Here is a 17,589-nt window from a genome sequence, read left to right as displayed (position 1 = left end):
GGAAAACACAATGATGGGAAACATAATTAAATTAAAAGGCCTACAACTAACCTTTGGATCCCAAAGAACAGCTGTATAGTCCCAGCTTCCAGATGCGAGCAAACTCGAATCACTGCTGAAGCATACGGTTTCCACACTCTTCGTGTGTCCTAAGAACAACACAGCTCGTTTGACCATGTTAGAGAATAGTGTTAAGGCAACATCAATGAGATGCGGTTCTGTGGCGTGTGTTGGAACATATTAGAATCAGTTTTCTTATAAAGTCAAACTAAATGTTGAAGTTAAAACCCAATGGCTAAAACCCAAATCAGTAACTATCACTATTTTTCATCAAATTCTGGATATCTGGATTTTCTTTTATTTTTCCATTAATTTGTGTCAGATCTAAACTTCACAGCAGCAGCCCTGATACTAAAATAAGATTCAGAGAATGTGTGCTATTTGCAGGGGAATGTTAAAATCATTTTCAGAGAATAATTTTCCTTTATCCAAAACCATATCTGATGAATCTATGATATCCTGAATGTGGAAAGGTGTAGCACACAAAAATTTGCATTTAGTGCTTCTTCTTTGGGCCTCCTTATCTCGAGAGACAATGGATATGCGCCTGGAGGTGGTCAGTGGTTTGTGAAGCAGCGCCTGGAGTGGCTATAAAGGCCAATTCTGGAGTGACAGGCTCTTCCACAGGTGCTGCAGAGAAATTTGTTTGTTGGGGCTGTTGCACAGTTGGCTCTCCCCTTGCGCCTCTGTCTTTTTTCCTGCCAACTACTAAGTCTCTTCGACTCGCCACAATTTAGCCCTGTCTTTATGGCTGCCCGCCAGCTCTGGCGAATGCTGGCAACTGACTCCCACGACTTGTGATCAATGTCACACGATTTCATGTCGCGTTTGCAGACGTCTTTATAGCGGAGACATGGACAGCCGGTGGGTCTGATACCAGTGGCGAGCTCGCTGTACAATGTGTCTTTGGAGATCCTGCCATCTTCCATGCGGCTCACATGGCCAAGCCATCTCAAGCGCCACTGACTCAGTAGTGTGTATAAGCTGGGGGTGTTGGCCGCTTCAAGGACTTCTGTGTTGGAGATATAGTCCTGCCACCTGATGCCAAGTATTCTCCGAAGGCAGCGAAGATGGAATGAATTGAGACGTCGCTCTTGGCTGGCATACGTTGTCCAGGCCTCGCTGCCGTAGAGCAAGGTACTGAGGACACAGGCCTGATACACTCGGACTTTTGTGTTCCGTGTCAGTGCGCCATTTTCCCACACTCTCTTGGCCAGTCTGGACATAGCAGTGGAAGCCTTACCCACGCGCTTGTTGATTTCTGCATCTAGAGACAGGTTACTGGTGATAGTTGAGCCTAGGTAGGTAAACTCTTGAACCACTTCCAGAGCGTGGTCGCCAATATTGATGGATGGAGCATTTCTGACATCCTGCCCCATGATGTTCGTTTTCTTGAGGCTGATGGTTAGGCCAAATTCATTGCAGGCAGACGCAAACCTGGCGATGAGACTCTGCAGGCACTCTTCACTGTGAGATGTTAAAGCAGCATCGTCAGCAAAGAGGAGTTCTCTGATGAGAACTTTCCGTACTTTGGACTTCGCTCTTAGACGGGCAAGGTTGAACAACCTGCCCCCTGATCTTGTGTGGAGGAAAATTCCTTCTTCAGAGGATTTGAACGCATGTGAAAGCAGCAGGGAGAAGAAAATCCCAAAAAGTGTGGGTGCGAGAACACAGCCCTGTTTCACACCACTCAGGATAGGAAAGGGCTCTGATGAGGAGCCACCATGTTGAATTGTGCCTTTCATATTGTCATGGAATGAGGTGATGATACTTAGTAGCTTTGGTGGACATCCGATCTTTTCTAGTAGTCTGAAGAGACCACGTCTGCTGACGAGGTCAAAGACTACTAGAAAAGATTTAGTGCTAAACTGCACATAAAATTGTGTTGGCTTCTATTACATCTTTCTCTGATTGATCTTGTACTAACCCCAGCCTCCATCATGGTAGGGCCCCTTCCCTTTACTTCCTTCTCTCATTTTACATTTGCTCCATAAATGAGCAACTGTATATTTTCCAGAGATATGCTTGTTTTTTTTATGGGGCTAGTTGCTATCTCTCAAAGATATTAGAGAAACAATCAAGAAATAATTGATCGTCATGGAGTTGCTTGTGGACAAAGCCAAAAAAAGCCTCCACTTTGTGATTGGCTGTCTTCTATTATCCAATTCCTTATGTTTTTCTCTTTCTTTCTCATCATTCACTTGTGTTGAACTATACCCAGAATACCACATGCTTGATCCAGTTTGCTGCAATTATCTCATATTGGATCATCAGTCAGCACTTTGAGTGTTGTGTACAATTTTGATCACCAAGGCTCAACATTCAAGCCCAGGAGGCAGTGCAGAGGAGAACCATAGATTCCTGGGCCAGAAGTTTACTCTCGTTGGACGGGAGTCATCCACCGAATGAAAAGTCGGTGGTGATCCCGCCTCTGCCCGGCCTGGGGATCCAGATCACATTTTACGGTCTCCAGGCCCTTAATTGGTCTGAGGTGGGACTTCCACCTCATTGAGGCAGGAAATCCCACCTAATGGAGTTGCCGGCCAATCAGCAGGCCAGCAGCTCTACCAGGAGCGGTGGCCACATCTGCGACTTAGCATCAACAAGAGGAAGGACGCCATGGGAAAAGGTACGTTTTTGTGATCATTCGAGCACCGGCAAGGCAAGGGTAGTAGTTTGGGGTGGTTGGGGCATTGGGGGCAGCCCTCCATCGGGCACAGGATGCCTGATCATGAGGGCCCCTCCCAGGCCGTCAGAAAACCGCCTGCTTTTGTCAGGTGGCTTTTCTCAGGCCTGGGCCGCCCGACCGGCCAAGGGTAAAATCCCCGTGGCGGCGGGCGGAGGCCCTTAAGTGGCCATTAACTGGCCACTTAAGGGCCTTGATAGGCCTTAGGCAGGCGGGCCGGTTTTCGTTGCCACCCTGCATAAAATGGCAGTGGAGGTGAGAGCGGGTCGGGGAGGGCCCCCCGAGCCTCCCACTCCATTTTACCCTGCCCCCCCTCCCCCTCCCTCCCCCCCACCACCAACCTGCTCCTTTGGTGTGGGGTGGGGGGGGGGGGGGGGGGTGTAAAATTCCAGCCCTGGTGTGAGAATTGAATTATGAGTAATAGCTGGAAAAACTACAACTCCAGTCTTGAAAGCTGGCGAGAGGTGACCTTAAAGAACCATGTAAGGTAGCAACTGGCACAGAAAAGGTCAAACTGAAGCACCAGTTCAAGGCCAAGTTATGACAGAACAAGGGAGCTCAGAATAAATCTGATAGAGGGTCAAATTACAACTGAGGTCAGGAAACAGTTCTTCGCACAGCAACCAATCTATAGAATGATCTTGCAGGCAAGCAAACATTCCTTAGTTCCATTCAAGATCCAGCTGGAGACTATGTTAAGGAGACTAGGTTTTTCCCAGATGGATAAGATAGCATCCCTCATCTGTATCTATTACGTGCTCTTATACTATTATGACAGTAAGAGGAGTACTTTGCAGCAAACTATACAGAATAACCTAGTTTTTACACATAATAACCAAGTAAAAACTGATTGGAAAGAGGGATTATTCTAGACCGAGAAAATCTGATCATTTAATTTTATTTATCTTTTCACAAAGTAACACTTGAAAACTTCTTAGAAAAACAAGTTAAGCCAATCTTGACTCATAATGTTAGCTGTTTATCTCAAATTCTGTGGATTAGGTCACTAAAAATCGATTTTAAACTGGGACCAGGAGTTCTATAGATTGCAGGTGAATCTTTTCTTCATAATGTTTACTCATTCAGAGAACTGGGGGTTCACATACACAGAGCTTTCAAGGTGTTACAAATTGATGCAGCTGTTTAAAATAAAATACGATTTTATAAAAAGGGACATAAAGTCCAAAAGCAAACATTATACTAATCCTTTATAAATCATCAGGTAGGCCGCAGCTGAAGTATTGTATCCAAGTCTAGGCATTACAGTTTAAGAATGGTGTCAAGACCTTGAAAAGGGTGCAGGAGAGATCTACTAGGCATACCGGGGATCAGGGGGGGTCAGTTATGTGGAGACTGGAGAAGCTGGGATTCTCCTTAGAGCAGAGATGGTTGAGGGGAGATTTAATAAATGTGTTCAAAATTATGAAGGGGCCCAACAGAGTAAATCAGGACAAACTAGTTCCACTGTTGGGTGGGTCTATAACCAGAGGACACAAATTTAAGATAATTGGCGAAAGACCAGAAGAGAGATGAGAAGGGATTTTATTTTTTATTAAAGGCTGAAAGTTATGATCTGGGATGCACTGCCTGAAAGTGTGGTGGAAGCAGATTCAATAACAACTTTCATAAAGGAATTGGATATAAACCTCAAAAAGGAAAGAAATTGAGTGCTATGAGGAAAGATTGGGACATAGGACTAATTGGATAATCTTTCAAAGAGCTGGCAAAGGCACAATGGGCACCTTCTGTTCTGCAAGAATCTATGATTCATTCAATAACTCATTCCAATAAAAACATTCAACACAAGTCTGAACTACCCAACAGTTCCTTGGAAAAGGTTGCTTGGAAAAGGGTTCATCATATTTTACCTAGGTCTTAATTAATTGGGGAATATCCTATTCAAAATATGGGCCCCAATTTTTGTATTTAACTATAATGACTGGATCAAGAGTTCTAGATGATGGGAGTAAATGGGAAATGGCTTATTGCTTTGCATTCTATTCATTGGGAATAGCTGTGTGCACTGGATTGCTATACAACATGAATGGATGGAAAACGATCCAGTTGATTAAAAATTTGGAATGGATTAGTCATGGCATTATCTTCACTCTACCAGAAACAGGGTAATAAAATATTTGAGACTGGGTTGAAAACAGGTCTTAATGTTTACTCTGTTGATGCCAGTTTTTTAACATTAGAAACTCTCCCTTTATTTAAAATTTCCTCCACACCATATACAAAATGTACCCACAGTTTTGAGATACAGGCGGCACAGTGGCAGAGTGGTTAGCACCGCAGCCTCACAGCTCCAGTGACCTGGGTTCAGTTCTGGGTACTGCCTATGTGGAGTTTGCAAGTTCTCCCTGTGACTGTGTGGGTTTCCACCGGGTGCTCTGGTTTCCTCCCACAGCCAAAGACCTGCAGTTGATAGGTAAATTGGCCATTGTAAATTGCCCCTAGTGTAGGTAGGAGAATTGTGGGGATGTGGTAGGGAATGTGGGATTAATGTAGGATTAGTATAAATGGGTGGTCATTGGTTGGCACAGACTCGGTGGGCTGAAGAGCCTGTTTTAGTGCTGTATCAATAAATAAATAATGTGGAGCCCTAGGGAGCACGTTTAAATCCATGTTTCCATTAATTGGCATATATGGCAAGCTGCTGATATTAACAGGTCTGTGTGTTGTGATTCAGGATTTATCTACCACTGAAGCAACAACACAGAACAGCCTCATAAAATTCAAACAGAACAAACCAGAAAATCATAAGAGCAAAATACTGCAGATGTTGGAAATCTGAAACGAGAACAGAAAGTGCCGGAAACACTCAGCAGGTCTGGCAGCACCAGAAAATCATGTGGGGTTGACAACCATCTAATTTTGAGCTGGACAGGTTTATAAAAGTTTGGTTTTATGCCTGTTTCACACATGCCAATAGCACCTTGTTAATGCAGCAAACTCCAAGCCCTTACCCCAGTCCAGAGTTCAGTCCTCATTCCTATCCTTATCCTGTTTTAGCCTAGGCAAAGATAATAACCCTGTTCACCACTATGCTGCATAACAGTGTTTACTCTCAGTTGCGATCAGACTATTTTCTCATCCAGATACCTTGTAGAATGCGCAGACACTGTGCTCTTTCTGTGTCCCACACTCTTACGGTACAATCATAGGAACCAGTGGCGAAGAGCTTAGAGTCAGCAGAGAACGCACAAGCCTTCACTGGGCCTGTTGGAAAAGAAGCAATTTACAGAATCAGTTCACCACTATTATTACAGTATGTAACATTACACTGCCAAGCAAACACAATCTTAAACAATTCTGACAAATTAATTCGTATAAAGAGACTAAAAATAAACCAAGTAAGTTAATTACATAAAAACGTGGGTTTCCATTTTTTGTTAAAAAAAAATTATAGTTTCTCAAGTTTTAAAAACTGAAAAGGTTTTCATGGATGCTGGAATCTTGAAGAAGCTAAATTTTGGGGTTTTTTTTTTAAAAAGGAAGGTCAACAGAAATGTTGACCAGTAAACAAGTTTTTACTGGAAGGCACATGATTTCAAGTAAACATAGCAGGCGGTTGTAACAAAAACAAGAAATGCTGGATTCACTCAGCAGGTCTGGCAGCATCTGTGGAAAGAGAAGCAGAGTTAACGTTTCGGGTCAGTGACCCGCAGTATTTTGCTTTTATTATAGCAGGCGGTTGTGTTTTGACCTCAAGAGCTTTTGCTTATTGACAAGTCAGAATATATGATGTCATAGAGCTGGCCTGGAAAAAGTTGGCTTCATTTTGAACTGTTAAAAAGCCAGCTGGTTTTGGATAAAGAGGCAGTTGGAGTTTGCTTATTGACCTGCCCAGAGATCAGAAGAAAACCCAGACAACGGTTACCTCTCTTTGAAGAATCCCTGCTCTTGAGAAGCAAATCCTGTATCAAGTTGTATTGTTGCCTTTTGTATTTTGAAGAAATCCTGAATGTTTGTAGAAATCTTGCATCTTTTAAAGAACTTTGTATCGAATGTGTGAGAACTGAAACCTTTGTTGCTGCACTCCTGATGCAAGACCTATGTGAAGCCTTCTGTAGCTGAATTTCTTTGAACACCTACCCAAACAGACTGTTCATCATCATCACCTGGAAAGATTCCTAGTGGCAGCCTTTGGGACACCTCGCCAAAACATACTGTTCATCATCATCACCTGGAAAGATTCTTAGTGGCAGCCACCTATTCGCCTTTGGGACACCTCGCCAAAACAAAGGACTTCCATAGCATCTATGCAGTATAAGTTATTTTTTTATTCCTTCTATTTCTTTGTAACAGCTGTAAACAAAAATCCTTTTTTCCCCCAGTTAAGCAGTTGCGTGTGTGAGGGCTAGAATAAAAAAGAAGGGGCTTTAATATTTCAATGCACGTATATGTTTACTGCATTATTGGATAAGACTTGGGTTGTAATAAATGGATAATTTTGTTGTTTATTAAAGAAACCTGGTTGGTGTGCTTTATTCTGGAGACAAATAGAGTATCGGATTGACTGTTTCGGTAAGTGGGAAAATTTTAATATATATTGTGACCTGTGGAGAAGTGGGACTGAATTAACAGTGCACTCCTCCCGTCTTGGTTGTAACAGTTTAGATAGAGATGGCAGTGCAGGAGGTGTGCATTATCTTCAGTTTGTGGAGAGCAACATAATCCCAGGCAGCCACATCTGTAGTGTCCACAACCTGAGGAATCAGCTCAGATTTGATGAGCTGGAGCTCGAGGTGCAGACATTATGATACGTCAGGGAGGCAGTCACACCCCTTAGATTAGGAAACAGTTTAGATTTGGTTAGTGGTCGGGGACAGGAGGATGCGAGTGCAACTGAGGCAGGCAAGGGGACCTCAAATGCAGTGCTGGAGGAACCTTAGTCTTTGCCTCGATTCAACAGGTGGGAGCTACTTGTTACCTGTGTGGACGAGAACAAAGACTGCAGGGACAGTGGTCAAACTGATCACAGCACCATGGTAAAGGAGGCTATTCAAGTGGGGGCGTGAAAAGGAATGTGATAGTGGTAGGAGGTAGTATGGTAAGGGGGATAGATACTGTTCTCTGCGGTGGGGCTAGGGAGTCCTGAAGGCTGTGTCACCTGTCTGGTGCCAGGGTCAAGGACTGGAGAAGAACTAGCAGCAGGAGGACGATCCAATTGTCGTGGTTCACACAGGAACAAACAACATAGGTAGAACTAGGAATGATGTTCTGCTGAGGGAGCTTGAGGAGCTGTAGAGGCTGAGTCATTGAATCTATTCAAGGTTGACATAGACAGATTCTTGAACGAGAGGGGTGTAAAGGGTTACGGGGAACAGGCAGGAAAGGAATTGAGGCCAAAACCAGATCAGCCATGATCTTACTGAATGTTGCAGCAGGCTCAAAAGGCCGTATAGCCTACTCCTTCTCCTATTTCTTATGTTCTTATTAGCAGCTAGAGTCCAAATTAAAAAGCAGAACCTCAAAAGGTAATAATCTGTGGATTACAAGCTGAACTACGTGAAAATTGGCATAGCAGCAAACAGATTTGAGAATGAAATGCATGGCTGAAATAGTGGTACGGGAGGCAGGGGTTGCACTACTGAGGAAAGAGCTGTTATCTTGGGATGGACTCCACTTAAACCAGGCTGGGACTAGTGTTCTGGTGATTCGAATAACTAGGGCAGTAGATAGGGCTTTAAAATAATAAGGTGGGTGGGGGGGGGGGGGGTGGCGGCGGTGGTGGTGCGGTGGGAAATGGAGGAGGGTTCAGGTGAGGGTAAATATATGGGCTGGATTTTTACATCGGGCAGACGGGAGCTGGCCACCAACATAAAACAGTCGGTGCCGAACCCGCTTCCACCCAGCCGGGAATCCAACCCGCATTTTATGGGTCCCTAGGCTTTAAATGTTCCAAGGCGGGACTTCCACACACTTGAGGAAGTCCTGCCTCATTGAGCTGCTGGCCAATCAGGCCTGCAGTTCTTAGTCTCAGCAGCGCCACTGAGAGCAGTGGCCACTGCTGGGACTGCAGCCCGGCCGAGCACATGGAGCTAGGACTACAGCCAAGTTAGGGTTGCCTCGCCAGGGTGATCGGTCGCATCCCGGTGAGGCAAGGGTGGTCATGTGGTGGTGGTGGGGGGGGGGTGGTTGGAGGAAAAGGGGGGGTCTCGGGTCCTGGCGGTGGTTGGGGAAGCAGGGGTGGCCCTCAATTGGGGACCCTGTACCCATTTGTCAGGGCCCACCCCCAGGGCACTGGGCAGCTTTTCACATCTCCCGGACGCCCGCTTGCCACAGGTAAAATCCCCGTGGAGGCAGGCGAAGGTCCTTAAGGGCCTTGATAGGCCTGGGGCGGGCGGCCTGTTTCTCGCCATCACACCCCCCCCCCCAACCCCCCACCCCCGGCCCAGGTAAAGTAGGGCGGAGGCAGGAGCGGGATCAGGAAAGCCTCCTGGAGCCTCCCGCTCAATTTTACGCCACCATCTGGCTCGCTGGGGTGGCATAAAATTCCAGCCTATGTGTCTCAAAAAAAGTGTAGGCTGTAGAGCAGAGTAGTGATTTGGCTAAAATCAAGCAGAGTGCATCAGGAAGGGACAGAGTTTAACAAAAGCAATAAAGCAATGTCACATCAAGGAAAAATAGTAAAAAGTTAAAACTAAAGGCACTATATCTGAATCCACAAAGCATTTGTAACAAGATAGATGAATTAATGACACAAATCGAGTCATAGGTCAAAATCCTGGAACTCCCTTCCTAACAGCACTGTTGGTGTACCTACACCCCATGGACTGCAGCAGTTCAAGGCAGCTCACCACCACCTTCTCAAGGGCAATTAGGAAGGGCAATAAATGCTGGCCTAGCCAGTGACGCCCATAGCCCATGAACAAATAAAAAATTGTAAACGGGCTTGATCTAGTATCCATAACTGAGGTTATGTTATCAGGTGACCATGGTTGTGAACTAAACAGTGCAGCCTACTTGACTTTTACAAAAGACAGACAAAATAGAAAAGGAGTGGAGGTGGCCCATATAATAAAGGATGAGTTAAAGACAGTAGTGACATAGGATCTTAGCTGAGGAGATCAGAATATAGAATCAATATGGATGGAGCTATGAAATAGCAAAGGACAGAAATCTTGTGAGAGTTGCTTGTAGGTTCCCTAACATAGTTAGTGTTGGACAAAGTATAAATCAACAAATTAAAAGGAGCATGTAACAAGGGTAACACAATAATCGTGGGGGACTTTAAATCTTTATATGGATGGGCAAACCAAATTAACAAAAGGTACTTTGGAGGACAAGTTCATGGAATGCATTTGAGACAGATTTCTAGGACAATATATTGAGGAATCAACTAGGGAACAGGTTATTTTAGATTTAGTATTTTGTAATAAGATATAACTAATCAGAAATCTTCTAAGCATAATATTATGAATTCCAAGTTGACTTTGAAAATTATGTGTTTTAGTCCAAAACTGGGATCTTAAGATTAAATAATGCCATGTAGTTATGAAGGGCAAGTTGGCTAAGATAGATAAGGAAATTAAAGTTGATGAGCAATGATAAACATTTAAAGAAATAATTCATGTTACCACCAGGTGAGAAAGGGGTCTAGGGATTCCCTCTCAGCCTTTGCCTGGTTTAACCATAACAGGGTTTAATTCTTCAAAACACTGTTTTAGCTCCCCCTCAGTGAATCGTTGTTCACTGCTTTCCAATTGTAAGGCAAAGAAATCAATCAGACAGGTTTTTTTAGATTTAAAAAAGAAAGGTGGAAGTTTATTAACCTTAAACTCTAATCCGGTTAACGACTACGAATGAGCGATAAACTCACGCAGATAGAGACAGAAAAAGTAAAAAGAATAAAAAGGGGAAAAGGTTTGAGGTAGTATCTGGGAATTATTTATGGTTTGAGTTCAATGTACAGTCTTTGGTTGCTGGTAAGTCTTGCTGTTTTGTTAGGGCCCAGTGCACACTTTAAAACTTGTTTCGATGTGGGAGTCTTTTCTCTCGAGGTTTAAGTGACTTCAGCTGATCCGGAGATTCGTGAGAGAGAGACTCTCTTGTTCCAAGTTCAGTGACAATCTCCCAAACTGCGCTGTGAGTAGTTCAAACAAAAACCTGGGCCAGCAGGTTAGTCATGTGACTGGCTGTTTTAACAAATTCCTGTGTTTGTGGATTCTCCATCTTAGCAGACACCCTGGAATGTCTGGTGATCAAAAGCCATTTGGGTTAATTGGATTCTATTGCCTCCACGCACCGTCTCTTAGAATGCAAATGCTTTCCAGCCACTGCTGATCTCTTTAAAACAAGACATTTCTTCATTCCAGCCACAGATTAAAATTAATGTTCATATGACGAAATTAATATGCTTCATTCTTGGCAGGTGGGGTCTTCATGACAATCAAACAAATTCCTTTGAGGAATATAAGCTCCATGGGAAAAGATCCAACCGTGGCTGACGAAAACAATACCTTATATTTATAGAGCACCTTTAATGTAATAAAACGCCCCAAGGCACTTCACAGGAGCATTATAAAACAAAATATGACACTGAACCACATAAGAAAATATTGGGTCAGAGAACCAAAAGCTTAGTCAAAGAGGTAGGTTTTAAGGAGAGCCTTAAAGAAGGAAAGCGAGGTAGAGAGGTGTTGGGAGGGTATTCCAGAGCTGCTGAGGGCCTAGGCAACTGAAGGCGCGTCCACCAATGGTGGAGCAATTAAAATTGACAATGCTCAAGAGACCAGAATTAGAGGAGCGCAGATATCTTGGAGAGTTGTGGGGCTGGAGGAGATTACAGAGATAGGAATGGGCAAGGTCATGCATAGATTTGAAAACAAGGATCAGAATTTTAAAATTAAGATATTGCTTGACCAGGAACACAGTGAGCATGGAGGTGATAGGTGAATGGGACTTTGTGCGAGTTAAGACATCAGCAGCAGAGTTTTGGATGATCTCAAGTTTATGGATAGTGGAATGTGGGAGACCAGCTAGGAGTACATTGGAATAGTCAAGTCAAGAGGTAATGAAGGTATGAATGAGGGTTTCAGCAGCAGATGAGCTGAGACAGGAGCGAAGTTATGGAGGTGGAAATAGGTGGTCTTATTGATGATGCAAATATGAGGTCAGAAGCTCATCGCTGGGTCAAATGTGACACCAAGTTTGCAAACAGAGTGTCTCAATCTCAGACTGTTGCCAAGGAGAGGGATGGGATCAGTGGCTAGGGAACAGAATTTGGAGTGGAGACCAAAACAATGGCTTCAATCTTCCCAATATTTAATTGGAAGAAATTTCTGCTCATTCAGTACTTGATGTCAGATAAGCAGTCTGATAGTTTAGCAACAATGGAGGAGTCGAGAGAGTGGTGGTGAGGTAGAGCAGAGTGTCATCAGCGTTCATGAAAGCTAATGCCATGCTTTCAGATGATGTTGCCGAGGGGTAGCATGTAAATGAGAAATAGGAGGAGGCCAAGGATAGATCCTTGGGGGACACCAGAAGTAACAGTGCAGGAGCAGGAAGAGAAGCCATTGCAAGTGATTTTCTGGCTATGATTAGATAGATAAGAATGGAACCAGGTGAGAGCAGTCCCATCCAGATGGGCAATAGTGGAGAGGCATTGGAGGAGGATGGTCTGGTCAATCATGTCAAAGGCTGCAGACAGGTTGAAAAGGGCAAGGAGGGAAGGTTTGCCTTCGTCACAGTCATATAGGATGTAATTTGTAACTTTGACAAAAGCTGTTTCGATACTGTCACAGGGGTGGAAACCTGATTGGAGAGATTCAAAAATGGAGTTCCGGGAAAGATAGGAACGGATTTGGGAGAGGACAACATGTTCAAGGACTGGAGAGGAAAGGGAGGTTGGAGATGGGACGGTAGTTTGCAGGGATAGTGCAGTCAAGGGTTGGCTTTTTGAGGAAAGGAGTGATAACAGCAGATTTAAAAGGAGAGGGACAACGCCTGAAGAGAGAGAACTGTTCACAATATCAGCTAATATGGGGACCAGTAGTTTAGCAGGAACAGGATTGAGGCAGCAGGAGGTGGGTCTCATGACACGATGACCTCAGAGGGCATGAGGAGAGATAGGAGAGAAACTAGAGAAAGACCAGAGAAGTTAAGGATAGTATTAAAGGGGGGAGATAACATAATGAGAGTAAACTAGCAAGAACTATACAAACTGATTGTAAGAGCTTCTACAAGTTTGTATAAAAGGAACAGAATAGCAAAAGTAAACAGGGGTCGCTTAGGGCCAGAGATATGAGAAATCTTTTTTAAAAAGATGACTTTGCTAGCAGCTTAGGATGGTCATCTAATTTGCAACACTGTAACCCACATGCAACGACAGTCAGGAGGGAGACGAAATGTCTGCGAATTCCCCAGCAAGAACCAAGACCCAGGCAGTTTAAGGGAACTGTTTGTTCTCTTTCTTTAAGCAAGAAGAAATACTGCTAATTGCTATGTTTGAATGACTGATTGACTGTCATGTGACAAGCCCCTCCCAATCTTTGGTTTTAAGCTGGTGTTTTTTCTGCAGCAGAGGAGAAACAACTGGACTCTGAAATGAGCAGACCCTAAGTGGGGGTCCCTCTCTCTCCAGTCCAGCTTGAAAACTTTCAAATCCTGCCTGTTGACTGACCACCTTTGCATAATCCGGCTACAGTCAGAAACCCTGTCGGAGGAAATCATCCACATTGCAGTCTCAAAGAGACCCACCGAACCAGTCAAACCTCTTCAAACTAAAAGCCTCAGGACCACCGAATTCAGCTTGAAGCCAGCTGAATCACCAAACCCCACAGACTGTATACCCTTCTGTTTTATGGACTCTAACTCAATCAATCTACCTTTTCCCACTTTGTAATCTATTTGCATGTGCGTGTGTGTGTGAGTGAACTTTTATTATTTTGATAAGTTTACAAAAAGATAAGGTTAACTTTATTGTACCTAAACCAAACTAATGAAAACCTGTCCAATTGGTTCCTATTATGATCATAGGAAGTAAGTAAGTAATCAAAAACCTACTGAATTGGCCAGTACATCCACTTTTAGAAAGAATTAAACCTGCTGTGGTCAAACAAGGAGAGGGAAAAGAGGGAAGCCCTTCAATCTCTCCTCACTTGACCGTAACACAGGGTAGATGCCGAGAGGATTTTTCCCCTAGCTGGAGAGTCTAGAACCAGGGGTCATAGTCTCAGGGTAAGGGGACTACCATTTAGGATTGCGATGAGGAGAAATTTTCTCACTCAGAGTTGTGAATCTTTAGAATTCTCTACCCCAGAGAGCTGTGGACACTCAGTTGTTGAGTATATTCAAGACTAGGTTGACAGGTTTCTGGATACGAAGTGAATCAAGAAATATCGGGATAGGGCAATGGGGGTGAGTTGAGGTAGAAGATCAGCCATGACCTTATTAATTGGTGGAGCAGGCTCACGGGGCCATATGGCCTACACCTGCTCCTACTTCTTACATTCTTATGTGAATAAGAATTGAATAAGAAATTGAACTTTGTGAGCACAGGCCTGAGATGGGCCAGCTGCACACTGCCTGCTTTCTGGCAGAAGAGAAGCCATCAGAGAAGAGTGGAGGTTGTGCTGGAATGGTGTGGATGGGTTGTCATTATGAGAGACAACAACATCATCCATTGCCATTTCATTTCCACCCCTGCATCTGGGTTTATTATTACTGTGCCTCTTCATCAATGGGTATATTGACCAATAACAGCAACAACATTACTGAAGCTCCCAGCAAGTGCTGCCAGCATTGATATGATCAGCCAACTCCTGCCAATCTTATTTTTCTGCCAAAAATATACTTTATTCATAAAAATCTGTCAAAAATGCATTACAAGAAGAGTTCAAAACAGCACCAAGTTGACATTCCAAAAAGTGCAAAGGAAATCAATTTTCTGCAATACAGGAGTGAGTTGCCTCACAACCTTTTTACTTGCCAGGTACACTTTACAGTAAACCCATATTTGATGTATACAGCCCGAGAAGTTTTCCTATGGGTTCAGCCCCTCAGTTCACTGTGACGGGAGGACCTTACACAGTGGTCTTTCCCCATTGAGCCTTTGCTGTGGCTGCCCCAAGCTTTAGTGCGTCCCTCAGCACGTAGTCCTGGACCTTGGAATGTGCCAGTCTGCAACACTCGGTTGTGGACAACTCTTTGCGCTGAAAAACCAGTAAGTTTCGGGCAGACCAGAGAGCGTCTTTCACCGAATTGATAGTCCTCCAGCAGCAGTTGGTGTTTATCTCGGTGTGCGTCCCTGGGAACAGCCCGTAGAGCACAGACTCCTGTGTTAGAGCTGCTTGGGATGAACCTCGACAAAAACCACTGCATCCTGTTCCACACCTGCTTTGCAAAGACACATTCCAGAAGGAGGTGGCAACTGTGTCTTCCCCACCGCAGCCACCTCGAGGGCAGCGTGTGGAGGGGGTGAGACTCCGGGCGTGCAGGAAGGATCTGATGGGGAGGGCCCTTCTCACCATCAGCCAAGCTACGTCTTTGAAAGTTCTGTTGATGAGGCATTCTGCCAAATGACTTTGGTAGTCTGCTCGGGGAACCATCTGACAGGATCCATCATCTCCTTTTCCCGTAGGGCCTTGAGCACACTCCATGCAGTCCACTGCCTGATGGATTGGTGGTCAAAGGTGTTTTCCCGCAGAAACTTTCCCATGAAGGATAGGTGGTACGGCACGGTCCAACTGGATGGAGCGTTCCACGACAATGTGACCAGACCCATTCTTCGCAACACAGGGGACAGATAGAACCTCAGCACGTCATGACACTTGGTGTTTGCGTACTGGGGCTCTACACACAACTTGATGCAGTCGCACACAAAGGTGGCCATCAGAATTAGGGTGACGTTGGGTACATTTTCCCCGCCTTTATCCAGAGGTTTGAACATCGTGTCTCTCCGGACCCAGTCCAGTTTCGATCTCCAGATAAAGCGGAAAATGGCTTGGGTGACCGCCACGGCGCAGGAGTGGGGTATGGGCCAGACCTGTGCCACATACAGCAACAACGTGAGCGCCTCACATCTGATGACCAGGTTCTTACCCACAATGGAGAGAGAACGCTGTTCCCACTTGCTCAGTTTATGGTGTACCCTGGCTACTCGCTCCTTTCAGGTTTTGGCGCATGCCCCAGCCCTTCCGAACCATATCCCCAGCACCTTCAGGTAGTTTGACCTGATGGTGAAGGGGACAAAGGATAGGTCGGCCCAGTTCCCAAAGAACATGGCCTCACTCTTGCCGTGGTTGACTTTGGCTCCCGAAGCCAGTTCGAACTGGCCGCAGACGTTCAGTCTGCGAATGGACAGCGGGTCCGAGCAAAAGACGGCGACATCGTCCATGTACAGGGAGATTTTTTAACTGAGTGCCTCCGCTGCTTGGGATTGTTCAACCCCCTTATGCCCGCATCCTTCCTAATAGACTCAGCAAAAAAACAAGACAGGGGAGAGAGGACAGCCCTGTCTGACTCCAGTTTGGATCGGGAAACTTTGATTCCCACCCATTGATTGAGACTGCGCTATTGATGTTTTTGTAGAGCAGTTTGATCCAATTGCAAATTCCCTCCCCAAACCCCGTTTTGGAGAGCACATCCATCATTTATGCATGTGATATCCTGTCAAAAGCCTTCTCCTGGTCCAAGCTGATGAGGCAGGTGTCCACCCTCCTGTCCCGTACATAGGCGATCGTATCCCTGAGTAGCGCGAGACTATCAGAGATCTTCCTGCCGGGTACAGTACAGGTCTGATCGGGGTGAATCACCAACTCCAGAGCAGACTTGACCCGACTGGCAATGACTTTGGACAGAATCTTGTAGTCAACATTAAGCAGTGAGATGAGCCGCCAATTTCTGATTTCTGCCCTCTCCCCCTTCCGCTTGTAAATGAGGGTGATGATGCCTTCCCTCATGGATTCTGACATGCTGCCGGCCAGCAGCATACTCTCATATACTTCCAGCAGGTCTGGGCCAACCCTGTCCCACAGAACCGAATAAAGCTCAACCGGTAAGCCGTCGCTTCTGGGAGTTTTACTCGTCTCTAAGGACCTGACGGCCTTTGTCAGCTCATCCAGAGTTAGCGGCTTGTCCAGTCTCTCCCTCATACTAAAACCTCCTTGATAGATGACAGGAAGGACTGGGAGGCTGTGCTGTCTGTGGGCTTCATGTCGTACAGCCCAGCACAAAAGGATTTGCTGATCCTTAGTATGTCGGACTGTGGAAATGTTACTGAACCATCCTCTTCCTTCAGGCTGCTGATCACAGAGCTCTCTCTGTGTATCTTTTGGAAGAAGTAACGCGAGCACGTCTCATCCTGCTCAATGGAGCGGACTCTGGACCGGAAGATGATCTTGGAGGCCTCCGTGGTGAAGAGTGAGGCCTGCTGGCTCTTCACCTCTTGGAGATCCTCCTTGACTTCAACCCCCATCGACTGCAGCCGGAGCAGATTTTGCATTCTTTTCTGGAGTCAGGACGTTTCCCTCTGTCTCTCTCTCTCGCCCTCTGAACACCTTTGAAGATAAAGAACCTCTTGATGTTCTCCTTGATCGCCTCCCACCAGTGAACTGGAGACTTAAAGAGGGGTTTCATGGTTCTCCAACCTTTGTAATCCCTTTGGAGTTCCTCAATGTTCTCTGGGGTTAGCAGTGTAGCATTGAGCTTCCATGTCCCAGTCAACCTGCTGGTCGTCCTGTAAGTGACTGTCGGCCAGTAAGAGGCAATGGTTGGAGAAGAACACTGGCTTGACGTCGATTGATCTGACCGTGATAGCACGGGATACAAACAGGAAGTCAATCCTGAAACGAGCAGACCCGTCCGATCTTGACCAGGTTTATCTACGCTGCGCT

General features: G+C 45.3%; 1 protein-coding gene across 1 annotated transcript in view; it reads right to left on the bottom strand.

Annotated features, from left to right (window-relative positions):
- The window catches only part of LOC137347463 (WD repeat-containing protein 38-like), a 47,890-nt gene that overhangs the window by 10,031 nt on the left and 20,270 nt on the right, over nucleotides 1-17,589 (bottom strand). The window contains exons 2-3 of the mRNA XM_068011907.1: nucleotides 5,852-5,968; nucleotides 52-149 (exon numbers count right to left, since the gene is read on the bottom strand). Of these exons, the coding sequence (XP_067868008.1) occupies nucleotides 52-149; nucleotides 5,852-5,968 (215 nt within the window). The remainder of the gene's footprint in view (nucleotides 1-51; nucleotides 150-5,851; nucleotides 5,969-17,589) is intronic.

The sequence above is a fragment of the Heterodontus francisci genome, chromosome 32 (genome assembly GCF_036365525.1).
Source record: "Heterodontus francisci isolate sHetFra1 chromosome 32, sHetFra1.hap1, whole genome shotgun sequence".
NCBI classification, from domain to species: Eukaryota; Metazoa; Chordata; class Chondrichthyes; order Heterodontiformes; family Heterodontidae; genus Heterodontus; species Heterodontus francisci.
This window is presented reverse-complemented; position numbering and strand designations above follow the sequence as displayed.